This window comes from Leguminivora glycinivorella, chromosome 4 (genome assembly GCF_023078275.1).
Source record: "Leguminivora glycinivorella isolate SPB_JAAS2020 chromosome 4, LegGlyc_1.1, whole genome shotgun sequence".
Lineage (NCBI taxonomy): Eukaryota > Metazoa > Arthropoda > Insecta > Lepidoptera > Tortricidae > Leguminivora > Leguminivora glycinivorella.
Genome location: NC_062974.1, coordinates 8,337,484 through 8,351,018, shown reverse-complemented (window position 1 = coordinate 8,351,018; position 13,535 = coordinate 8,337,484). Strand labels below are relative to the sequence as shown.

The 13,535-nt window shown below is 39.7% G+C and overlaps 1 protein-coding gene across 1 annotated transcript in view; it reads right to left on the bottom strand.

Moving 5' to 3' along the window:
- Positions 1-13,535, bottom strand: part of LOC125225185 (Down syndrome cell adhesion molecule-like protein Dscam2) — a 62,169-nt gene that overhangs the window by 7,809 nt on the left and 40,825 nt on the right. Inside the window, exons 8-9 of the mRNA XM_048128771.1 lie at positions 13,084-13,297; positions 12,394-12,616 (exon numbers count right to left, since the gene is read on the bottom strand). Of these exons, the coding sequence (XP_047984728.1) occupies positions 12,394-12,616; positions 13,084-13,297 (437 nt within the window). The remainder of the gene's footprint in view (positions 1-12,393; positions 12,617-13,083; positions 13,298-13,535) is intronic.

Here is a 13,535-nt window from a genome sequence, read left to right as displayed (position 1 = left end):
TCACGCTATTTAATGCTAAGCCTGAAAGGGTTGTATTTGATAAGACTACTAGAGTAACAATTTTAACTTAATATACCTATTTTCCACATGCGTCAGTAAATAATTTAATTTATAAATAATAAATTTAGTATACATCGTGGAATCTACTACTACTACTGCCAAATAAAATAATGCGATTTATCATCTAAGTACTTTAGACTTATATTTAAGCGTGTCACTCACTATGCAGGTAGCTGAGCGCTTATCTTTCAATATGAATCCACATACATAAAATATATATAATTCAATGAGCTAACACACGCGCCGCCGATTATTCATATTTTATTTTGAAGTACATGTGGGGATCGACGTTGGTACGAGATCATATTATATCGTAAAATGGTGAGGAATTTATATGTAGAAAATACAGGATTATAAAGCAAAATACAGGATGTACTTTTTATAACCGGCAATACAGGGTTATTTTTTAGTCACCTTACAAAAAAAAACCCTGAATTCAGTATCGTTAATAGAACCCATTTCAATAAAAAAACATTATTTTTAAGATTTATTATTTTTTTATTTTGATTCCTCATAATTTTTACAAATTACGGACACCCTACACACAGCTGATTTTGGGTTCATTTGAGTTCAGCGGCGGCCGGCGCATGATTGGGTATGACGGGGGTGTGCGCGCGGCGGGGGCGGGGGAGCGCGCGCGCCGCTCGCCGCTTTACAAAAGAAACACCGCCCCTCAGTCGCACGCCGCGCTCTCTTACGGACAGTCGTTTTATGTTTTCCTCGCACGCCAGTGAGCTAACGCGAAACGATGTACTCAAACCGCGAGTTTTATGAAATAATGAGAGTGTACGCCAGGGCTAATAACAATCTGCGAGCGGCTCGTAGGTTGTACGAGGTAGAGATACTGCCTGTGTTAAGAAATACCGGTTTGCCTAATGCTCGTCTCCCATGTCATGTCTGCAAACAATTTAATTAGTGTAAGTGAGTTAAGTGAGGAGAAATGGACTCCATTTGTAAGTACCTAAATCAAACGATTATTGTAAATAGCTGATTCCAATTTGCCTAAGCACATGTCGTTTTTCACTTTATCGACTTCTTCTGTGAATTAATTTGTCTTAAAATGTTAAATGTTTTTTATTGACTATCGACATGGGCTTTGACGGTCCTAAGCCCGTGAAAGTATGAAGGAAAATTTGTAATCGCTGTAAAACCGGCGCGGCTAAGAACAAAAGCTGCCATCTTTGAACCCTGCCGACGCCGCTCAGCTCCCCGCCCACCCGCCTCTCCCCACCCCTGCGCAAGCGCTGCCACTGGCCGCGCGCGAGTGCCCCGCTCACTCCTCGCCTCCGCCGCTGCCGTCAGTAACTAGGGTGACCAAGTTTTCTACTGTTTTTGTGGAATAATTTGGGTGCAATTTTCTTTTTTTTATTTGAGATGGGATAAAAATAAAACAAAACGTATATTTCATTTACCTTAGCGATCATTTATACGAAGTTTGTAAACTGACTAAAAAGTAACCCTGTATTAAACGTGGTGAAGTCATATAACTGATATCGAATAAAAAACACTAAACGCCCAATGGACTTGCCTCGCGTGACGTCACGTAGTGTTTTTTAGGGTTCCGTAGTCAACTAGGAACCCTTATAGTTTCGCCATGTCTGTCTGTCCGTCCGTCCGTCCGTCCGCGGATAATCTCAGTAACCGTAAGCACTAGAAAGCTGAAATTTGGTACCAATATGTATATCAATCACGCCAACAAAGTGCAAAAATAAAAAATGGAAAAAAATGTTTTGTTAGGGTACCCCCCCCCCTACATGGAAAGTGGGGGCTGATATTTTTTTTCATTCCAACCCCAACGTGTGATATATTGTTGGATAGGTATTTAAAAATGAATAAGGGTTTACTAAGATCGTTTTTTGATAATATTAATATTTTCGGAAATAATCGCTCCTAAAGGAAAAAAAAGTGCGTCCCCCCCCCTCTAACTTTTGAACCATATGTTTAAAAAATATGAAAAAAAATTTTTATAAAGACTTTCTAGGAAAATTGTTTTGAACTAGATAGGTTCAGTAGTTTTTGAGAAAAATACGAAAAACTACGGAACCCTACACTGAGCATACACGCTCTTGGCCGGTTTTTTAGATAAAAATTAAACGAAATCTTTCCTCAAATTACTATTAAGCCAATTTTATCCTATCCTACCTGTCGTTTAAACAAAGATGAAATAAAATAACTTAATTCTTTGCATGTTAATTTGGTTAAATATAACTTATATATTTTCTTTAAGAATATCATATACTTTTAAATGAGCAATTCTTGTATATTCATTTATTTATCAATTCTATATTCTATTCTATTTTTCTATATAATATAAAGCTGCAACCCGACTGACATTTTTCCAAAAATAGCCAGGAGATTTTGCAGGTGGCAGTATTTGGTGTGGCTGTGGTAGTATAGAGGTTGATCTTGCGACCCCGGAAAAATCCGACCGTCGGTCTACCGGTTCCGGGTAAAAAAATGTTGAACGGTCTGGCCAAACGGCAGGAGATAGCCGGGGGGTGCTCGACCAAAATGTCATAGAGGACCCTGGGCAGTTTTTGACGCCGCCATTTTTTTTTTCAAAATGGCCGACTTTTTTTGAAGATTTTTTAAGTTTGTCGTAGAGTGCTCAAATCTTTGTTGTAGAATCTCCAAGAGGCCTTGATTGGAATGAAATAAAAAAAATTGAAAAATACTACAAATGTGAGAAAACTGGCCACTTTTGTTTTGTATGGCAACTTTTAAACGGTAAGAGATAGCCGGGGCTGCTCGACCAAATGTCATACAGGGTTTTAAGTAGAAAAAAGTTTCATTAAAAAAATCAATATGGCTGACTTTTTTTTTTGAAAAATTTCAAAATGGTCCTAGCGCGCTGAGATTTGTCACACGGGTGGACGGCCACCCGAAGATTAGCTTCGCTGAAATTTGTTATGTAGGGGTTCTCGGGGTTGGAAAATCGATCTAGCGTAGCCTTAGGTCCCGGAAAACGGCGAATTATGGAGTTTTAATGAGTTTTTCTTTCGCGTTAGTAAACGTTAAATATGGTCGTTAATTTCGCCCCGCGCACATAGGCTGCGCTTAGCTCAGTCGTACGAGGTCAGTCTAATGTTCGCAGACAGATTGCAGGTGTCAGGGTTTCGAATCCCGGCCAGAAATTAAGTTTTAATTTTTTGTTTTGTTTTTTTTTTTGTTCTTGTATTTATAAGTTTTTTTTTCTAAAGACGTGATACAATAAAATATAACCGAGCGAAGCTCGGTCGTTCAGATGTTTTAGGATATTATTTATTGATTGGCTGCAAGAAATGCCTAGGAGTATTGGCCGAACGGTAATTAACAAAAATTACACAGTCAAAAGGTTAATTGTCATTAACCATTAAAAATTAATGAACGCCAATTGTCATTAAAGTTAATGTATTTCGAAAAATAACAAACAAATTATCATCGTAATTAAAGACATCGTCACGGTGAGTTCGTGGGTGAGCAGTATCCAAGATAGAGCTGACACTGGCTCGGCTGTACCTAGTAGAACTCAGGTTTGGTACAATATAGTGTGTTTTGGTACGACTCATCATGATAAGCGCTTGGGAAAGTAGTACCTAAGCTTTAGCTCATGCTGAACCCTGAGTCCTGTTAGCGTAGCCAGCGTTTTTGGGTATCTCTTTATGATATCACTGCATGATTTGTTTTGTTGATTTTTACGCTGGGTGACGTTTGCTCTTAACGCGGTTGTACAAAATGGCCGAGGCGATGCCAGTCACGGACGTCTGAAAACTGTCACGACTTCGAAACTAGTCTCCAAAGTACTATATAAAAAGTTTTCACAAAACAACAGTTAAAGCTTTTGAAATGGTTGATACTGTAGGTATCTCGAAAATAATAGATACATCATTTCCTTATTGAGGAATTATACTATGAAATAATAAAATCATCCCCTATCAAAAATAAACACGCCAGTGTTAAAGCCTGTTAAAGGTATGGCAAAAACCATCGTTTTGAACTATGATTTTAATATATATCCATAATTTTAAACAGGCCTATCACAGCTCTCGTTAAATATTACTTAGATACGAGAGACTAATACGATTGGTCGGCCGAAGGCAAGACAACTCATTGTGATTCGCTGAGACGCTGCTGCAAAAGAATACAAATAGATAAACCTTTTCATTAAACTTAACTATCTTATAATTTAATCTGGGGGCACGGCAGTACCCCCGCCAAGTCGAGCACGAAGCCAACACTGCCGTACCATCCTTTACTGGAACCATTTCGCCGCATTTTCAGGCCCCTATTTGAGAACCTCTGGATAAGACCGGAACGCAGAAATTTTCGTCGTCTAGTAAGCTATAATAACATACTTAAAACTCAAAATTGCAAGTCTGTACGTCGCAACACGGGTGGATAGCCGCCCCAAGATTAGTATACAAAAAGAAAATTTCTAAAAATTCAAAATGGCTGCCTTTGAATGCCAATTGAAATTTGTATGGAGGTTTTTTTTAATCGCCATAGCTCCGTAACGGTAGGAAAAAGGTTAAAGTGCTTGAACTAATGTTGTACAGTTATCTTAGGTCCATCGAATGGCATTTACAAAATTTCAAAATGGCCGACTTTGAATTATTTTTTTTTTATCTTCGGTCCGAGCGCGGTAAAATTTGGCACGTGGTAAAAACGGGGGCCAAAAATAGGAATGAGAATTTTTTTTTTGGAAAAGTCAAAAACGGCGGCGAGAGGGGACACAGTCAAATTTCCCAAAATCAAAGTCGGTCATTTTGAAATTGTGTAGTTCAAGCTTTTTTGACCTTTTTCCTACCGTTACGGAGATATGGTTATTAAAAAAATCTTCCATACAAATTTCAATTTGCCCACAAAGGCCGCCATTTGAAATTTTTCAATAATATTCTTTTTGAATACTAATCCGTCGGCCGTCCACTCGTGTGTCAAATCTCAGCGCGCTAGGACCATTTTGAAATTTAAAAAAAAGTCGGCCATTTTGAATTTTTTTTTAATACAACTTTTTTCTACTCCGAGATCTGTATGACATTTGGTCGAGCACCCCCGGCTATCTCTTACGATTTAAAAGTTGCCATACAAAACAAAAGTAGCCAGTTTTCTCACATTTGTCGCATTTTTCAATTTTTTTTTATTTCATTCTAATCAAGGCTGCTTGGAGATTCTACGACCAAAATTAGAGTGCTCTACGACAAACTTGAAAAATCGTCTAAAAAAGACGGTCATTTTGAAAAAAAAAATGGCAGCGTCAAAAACAACCCAGGGTCCTCTATGACATTTGGTCGAACACCCCTTGGCTATTTCCCGCCGTTTGGTCAGGCCGTCCAACATTTTTTTACCTGGAACAGGTAGACCGACGGTCGGATTTTTACAGGGTTGCAGGACAAACCTCTATACGGCCACACCAAACACTGCCACCGGCGGAACCTCCTTCTGGCTGTTTTTTGAAAAATGTCAGTCGTGTTGCAGCTTTATATTACACTAGCTTTTGCACGCGGCGTCGCTCGCGTTAGAAAGAGACAAAAAGTAGCCTATGTCACTCTCCATCCTTTCAACTATCTCCACTTTAAAAAATCACGTCAATTCGTCGCTCCGTTTTTCCGTGAAAGACGGAGAAACAAACAGACATACTTTCGCATTTATAATATTAGTATATGGATAGATAAATGTAAGTAAAAAATACATACGTATTTTGATTACCATTTTTCTAAGGTAGGGTTAAATTCGAAACCAATTGAGGTAATGTCGAAAATCTGTAAAAAGGATACTAATGCCATATAATGAGAATAATTACAATAATGGCTACCGCAGTCTCACCACCTGTGTTTGCACACACGCGCGCGCACAGAGACACACGCGGCGGGGGACTTTGTTTTATAAGGTGTACAGATATATTATGCCGCCGTGCGCTTCGTGTCCATTATAAATGAAAATTAAGGAAAATATAGGAAATAATATTCAAGTTACAATTTATTGTTTTTGGGTTTTGTATCCATTTGCATCCATAAATATTTCCCGTCATAAAAATTACACCCTGTATTGTGGAACTAAAAACTGAAATCAATAGTTACAATAATATAATCACGGTGTATGAATAGGAGCGCCGGATCGAATTAGGTACTTCAATATCGGGACAAAAGGTTCTGGAGTTTCGAGGATTTCGTAGGGAAATGTAAAATAATAGTGCATTAGGGTAATTCCGAAAGTCGTCTAATTACGAAAGTCACATAAAAATCACCATTATTTCCATCATATCAAGATTCCCTCTTCGGAATTACCAGAGCATTTTTGTCATTCGGAATTATGCTAAACTATCGTAAATTTTTATTATGGTGCATTAGGCACCATAATAAAAATTTACGATAGTTTAGCTAGTTTACTTCGTTTATTTTAGATAGTAGACCTTTACGTGTTTTCGACATTTATAATTGGTCTGTTTTCGTTACTAATGTAATAAAGTTCTTAAGGTTACCTACTATGTATAAGTTTTAATTGGGAAGACTTACAAAAAAATCGGGAGAATCCCGCCAAAGCCCGACCCTCTGGCAATCTTAAATTATGTATGACTGCGCACGAGAAGTAGGTACCTACGCCTCGTGTCACAGCGCGGCGTCGCGCCAGCGGCATGCGCCAACCTGATTGGCTATCGGTTGCGCGCCGTATTGGCACGACAGGCAACTGGCGTCAACAATAGTCATTCGGCTAGGCCGGCTGGTACCTACACTGTAACAGATATATAAGTACTACTTGGTATCGCAACACTGAATAGAATTACAAATTAAGACGCTACAGGAGCGAAAATGCTAAAATGGAAAGGAGCCCCTTTCAATTTGGGAATTTTAGTTAAATATACTAGTGTTATTGACTAGATTTATCGAAAAAAAATTTGTCCATTAAGAACAACTCAGTTAAAAGATATTGCGAAAAAAAACTTTAAAATCGAGGTTACGCTCTCGACTGTTTCCTCCTTCAAAACTTAATCAATCGTAACGAAATTTGAGAATCTCAACAACAATGAAATAATCTGTGTCGGACAGATCAAAAAAAAATTTGCTCTATCTTCAAAAACAGGAAGGAAATAGTCGAGAGCGTTTGTATGGAGAATTGACCCCTCCTGTATCGTCTTAAGGTGCATCAATCATTGAATTACCGATCACTGTTATGCTAAAACAATCTAAAAGTTAGGTGTGCCAGTCCTACCATTTGTGTTTATTTACACACGCACTAATACTTCAAGACCAAACTTTGTGCCATTAGCTAGCATTAGCAATTTAGCACCTGGGATAAAGTTACGCGTTACGCGTTACAGCAGTGTGTGGAAACGGATCGTCGCTTAGTGACATCTCAGCTCTCCTGGGCCATCATCACTCTCTTAGCATCAATTGCATTAGGAGTAATCCATTATTCATGTCTACTCGGAACTAAGACCGCTAACGTCATAATCGTGAGATAAGGCTTCAAATACGTCCCAGATTTGTAAGAACCTCTTTTTGACACATGACAGTGTCCACAATACGTAAACTCGCGCAACCTAATGAAATTTTAAATAAAATCCTGTAATAATAAAGAAAAGGTGTCACCATAGCCAGTTTAATGTATTTTGAGTTTCATAGATTTGGTTCAGCGAAATTCACGTTGAAACCAGTAGATGAGGGCACTGTGCTGAGAATAATTAAGTCGTTTTCAAGCAATGCGGTTGGTACTGACAACATCACGTTGGACATGGTTGAACTCACGTTGCCTAAGACTTTACATATCATTACAAATATCATCAATCAATCCATCAGCACCGGTGTTTTTCCAGATGACTGGAAATCGGCTATAGTACGGCCTATACCCAAGACAACTGAACCTACGGACTTAAAGGACCTCAGGCCTATTAGCATCCTTTGTTTTATGTCGAAAATCCTGGAGAAAGTAGTATGTAGGCAATTAACGGATTTTGTAGAAACGAATAATATTTTACCAAGTAAGCAATCTGGGTTTCGGAAAGCACGCAGCACAGCCACAGCACTCCTTGACGTAATCGATGACATACTAACAGGACAAGACAAAGGTGAGGCATCTATCTTAGTCCTCCTAGATTTTTCACGTGCCTTCGATACTATAAATATACCGCTACTGTTGTCTAAGCTTACTTATTATGGTTTCGACGGCAGAACCATAAAATGGTTCGATAGCTATCTCTCTGGGCGTTCCCAAAAGTTGGACTGCGTAATCGCTCTGGACTAACGGATTACTCTTTGAACTCATCTTTAAATTGTGGAGTCCCGCAGGGTTCAATTCTGGGTCCAGTTCTGTTTATCCTGTACGTGGCAGACATTACGAGCTGCATAAAGAACTGTCACTATCACATGTATGCAGATGATGTACAAATTTACAAAACGTTCCATCCCCGGGAGACCAAGACTGCCTTGGAGTTGTTGAATCAGGATCTCGATCGTATTGATGTTTGGTCAGGGCAGTGTGACTTAGTTCTTAACCCCAACAAGACAAAGTTTCTGGTGCTTGGGACTAAAGGCCAAGTAGACAAAGTCACCAGTTTTGACCTTAACGTAATGCTCGGAGGAAGTCGCCTCGAACGTGTCGCCCAGGCACGAAACCTTGGACTACTCTTAGACGAACGTTTACGCTTTGAACAACATGTACTTGATGTAACTAAGAACTGCTTTTATCGACTGAGAGTATTATACCAGGTTCGTCAATACCTCAGTGTCGACCTTCGAATAAAATTGTGCGATACCTTAATACTATCCAAACTGAACTATGTCGATACTGTGATTAACGGTTGCTTGCTCGCTCGTTCGAGGGCACTCCTTCAACGCATCCAGAATGCTTGCGCCCGCTTTTGTTTTCCCATCCCTCCACGTACTCATGTTACTCCTTATCTTAATAGTGGCAAGATGCTAAAGATGAATTCACGACGGTCTTTACACTTTGCGTCCTTACTTTTTGGGATAATAAATTCCAAGCAACCTCATTACCTATTTGAAAAGTTATCGTTTTCCTCCCGCCCAATGAGAGAAGCGATTCGGCTCCTCTGTTCAAGACACGGCAGTTCCGCAGCATTTCGTGGCAGTTTTCGCTACTCTGCCACGAAGTGCTGGAACAACATACCCCTCCCATACGCAACTGCAAAACATTATTCTCCTTCAAACTTAAATTCAAGCAATATCTTTTTAACTTGCAACTGCCGTGTTCTTCGCGTTCCGTACATCACATTTAGATAATTTAATGCAAGTAGCCTTTAGCCGTAACACTGTGCGTACCTACCTAATACCTACATAAATGATTTTCTATATGTCAGAACGGCGTTACAACGATAATTATGAGTATTTAGTTGTTTAAAATATGATGTCTATTTATCAACTACGTAATATTTATATATTTCACTTTATATTATATTTAATACATTCACAGACCTGTTTATATATTATTCAAATAATTGCTATCCACTTCCTTATTTTAATCAAATTACTTTTTTTGTTCCTTATATTGACACTGCCTTTAGTTTTCTGAGCTATCTTCTTAGTTCCTGGGCTTCACGGAAGACCAGCGCTGTAGCATTATATGCTGGAGCATATGCTGAGTGGAGTCCTTTTGTGGCCTCTATCTGCAGCATCAGCATCTTTTGTTGTATTGTAATAAGCAATATAGTTTTAAGTATTTAGTTCATAAGATCTCTCTTTTTCTCTCTTTTTTTTAAAATGTATGTGATGCTGTATGATGGTTTCTGCAATAAACGTTTTTCTATTCTTCTATTCTATTCTAATAATATTTAAAAAATCAAGTACTTAAAAACAATATTTCGCTTATTTTATTATTTATTTATTTTATTTTATTTTATACGGAAAACCAACAACTTAATATCTAAGACTAAGTTAGCAAAAATGTGTGTCTGAAAAGCCAATTACAGGTTTCCACAAATAGGAACACACTTACTTTAAACATAATCTAGCACATGTTACATTTTTGCGGATCTTCGAGTGAGTATTTTTTTACGATATTAATTTATCACGCAGGATTTACTTATTATGTCATTTATCATTCATTTTTATTTTCAAACTAGTGCTGTGGCAGTCTGTCATTTCGATTCAAATGACATTTCAGTAAGTTGATAGAAATCGTATATTTGTTGTACATAGGGCCTAATCGATTCAACCAATTCGAAATTAATCGTTAGATTTGGCAAACGATACGTCTTAGCCACATCGCAACATACTTCAAAACAAAATGTGTCAAAAATGTGAACTTCCAAATCCTTGACATAGGTATCATCATCATCATCAGCCTATCGCAGTCCATCTGCTGGACATAGGCCTCCCCAATTTCACGCCACCGTTTCCGATCTTCGGCTGCTTGCATCCAGCTGCTGCCAGCCATCCTGCGCAAATCGTCGCTCCACCTTACCTGAGGCCGTCCTACACTACGCTTTCCGAGACGCGGTCCCCACTCAAGAACTCGTTTACCCCAACGGTTGTCGGTTCTACGGCTAATATGGCCAGCCCATTGCCACTTCAGCTTGCTAATACGGTGGGCTATATCGATCACTTTGGTTCTCTGCCGGATAACCTCATTTCTGATTCGATCCCGCAGAGAGACGCCGAGCATAGCCCTTTTCATAGCCCGCTGAGCGACTTTGAACTTGTGGACCAGCCGTACCGTCAGTGTCCACGTTTCGGCCCCGTACGTCATGACGGGTAGGACGCAGTGATTGAAGACTTTTGTCTTCAGGCACTGTGGGATCGACGATGTAAAAACTCGATGTAGCTTCCCAAATGCTGCCCAACCTAGCTGAATTCTTCTATTCACCTCATCCTCGAAGTTGTTTCTACCCATCTGCAATGTTTGCCCGAGACAAACATATCTTTGAACAACTTCGAGAACATAGGTATACGCGTATCGAAATACATCTAAGTATTATAACGGCTAACAATAAGTATAACAGATAACGTTGTGTTTTAATAAATCAACATTGGTTTTCAATCGATGCAGTACAGAGACGAAGTGAAAATGACTTCCGAAATTGGTAAGCCAGCAATGACCAAAGCAGCCGCAAGCATCTGCAGAATCCACTTTAATTTAAATACCACAAAGGAAGGCATTGTCAGCTTGACAAAAGACACGTCGGGTCCAATATTTGCGGCGCCCGCCGCGGCCCGACCGCCGCTCGCCGCCTGCCGATCCCTGATTGATTCCTCAACTCCTACATTGAGATTGATCGAGTGACAACACCCAACCGCCCCGTCCCACGTCACCAAAATCACTTTTTTCGGTCGGCTCCCATCTAATAAAGTGATATAAATTTTGTTACAAATCCCCGATACGCTATTTCCTTTTATAAAAGTTATGAGGTTTCTTTTTCCAAATAAAAAACAGTTTTATTGCGAAACCGATTGCCTCTCTCCCGTGGGCTCTCATCTAGCTGATATCATTACGGAGATTGCGTTCATGAGCCGCTCGGGCGCTTGATTGTCGAGTGCTTTTTACACTGCAACAAGTTGATAAGTGGCTCCATTTTTTATCATACCGTGCTTCTGAAGAGCTCTTAGAAGCTTTACTCGTACATTACCAAATTGCGAATTAGCAAACGCTGACCATTGCTAGTTTCTAGTTGGATAACCACTTTATGGAGTTACTAGCTATGCGGTTCCGCGTTTGTGAAAGCTCGAGAGTTAATCCTTTTAGTTGTTTGGTAAGCTAAGTTTCTAATTGAATTATACTTAAAAATAATAAACCTTACTTTTTGAGCTTTGGTAACTGCATTTGATTGTTGAACACAATACAATCGAGTTCATTATAATAATTACGTAGGTATACATATATGAAAAGATACATATGACACGGGTCATATTATTATAAGAAAACTGCTCAATAATACGTGATAAACTGAAAGCGAATAATAATTACGAATATACTGATTTAAACTTTCACGATTATTACACATAATTATTTTTAAAAACCGGGATTTAATCGCGTATAACTACATATTAAACTTCTCCGAGACCACGGGGACAACGCCGTCCTTGAAACGTTGGAGGTCAGTTTAATATGTAGTTATAAACTAATTAAACCAAGTGAAAGTAGAAGTAAGTACGTATAAGTGTGTATCTACGCATTGCGATTATAACATCAAATCTAGATAAGGTCAGGGTCCCCACAGAAAACCAGCGACACGGTTTGCGGCATCATTGCAGAGTGGAGGTTCTATTTTAGCGTCTAATGTTTTTTTAGGTCTTGCGTGTCTTCTTTTGTATGCACTTGAATATAGCGATACAATTCTATTAATTACACGTGGTCGCTTATGTCAGGTCAAAAATATTTATCTTTATCAATGAGGGCACTGACCTCCAAGTCGTAGTTCAGCACTCGCCTGCGCCGCGCGAGTTCCTCGGCGCGCCTCGCACTGGTACACACCGCGCGCGGCGCGTGTTACACCGCGCAACACGAGCGACGCTGTCCCCGCGCCCCCCGCCCCTGCCACCGGCGAACCGTCGTGCCGCCAACTTAGTGCTGCTTCTTCGTCTGACGCAGAGCAGTTGAATCTGACTGTGCTGCCGCTGGGTGCCACCTGTCCATGTAATTTTAGGTTAATAAATGTAAACTGTACAATTCTACTGTTTACAATTTTTTTTGTACCTGGATTTGTTTTTAAATCACGTCTAAACCCGAACAAAATACTTAGAGGCATGAACATTGTAAATGTCATCTTGTCGCTTTGTGTTATGAGACACAGCGCAACAAATGTGATCTTAATTTTAGAGAACTCAATCGGGAAAACTTTCCACCAGAAAACCGCAGCCAAATAATATAATAAATCCTACTACCCATAGTGTTGTATTCCTGTAGGAATGTTAGATTGTCACAGCTCAACGAGGTGCGGAGTGTAAGAGTCGGCAACACGCATGTAACACCTCTGTAGATGCATGCGTCCTTGTCGAGACTGCTTATCACCAAACTGCCTGCTTGTTGCCACTAAAACTGTACAAAACATACCACTGTCACTAACACCAAATCTCCAAAATAGCATTAACTTACCACAAGCTGCGGATGTAACGCAATCGTCAAAGGAACATCGACGAGGAGCCGTAACCTCGCCGTGGCGTCTCCAAGCGCGCTATAAGCCTTGCACAGCCACGCGCCAGCAGCCGTGCGGGCGGCGCGTACGCAAAGCGCAGCACCACCTGCCCAGGTCCACGTGTCGCCTTCTCCTGCTACTGGTTGAAGGCGACCTTCTCGCTCCCGGTACCACCTAGATTATTAAACTGTGTTAGAAATCTGCCATGCCAAGTGGTCTTAAAAGTTTTTTGTTTCCTATCCAAATTGTGAGTTGCAACGTTGCAAGCGAATTTTCAGCGAGCCTTGAAACTGACTAATGTATTCTTGAGCGTAAGTAATATTTTATGAGATTTATTTGGACTTGGGGTTCCGAATTTGTTGTAATGCGTTTATCAGTTTTTAGTTAGATTTCGTTTTCATTGAATACAAAT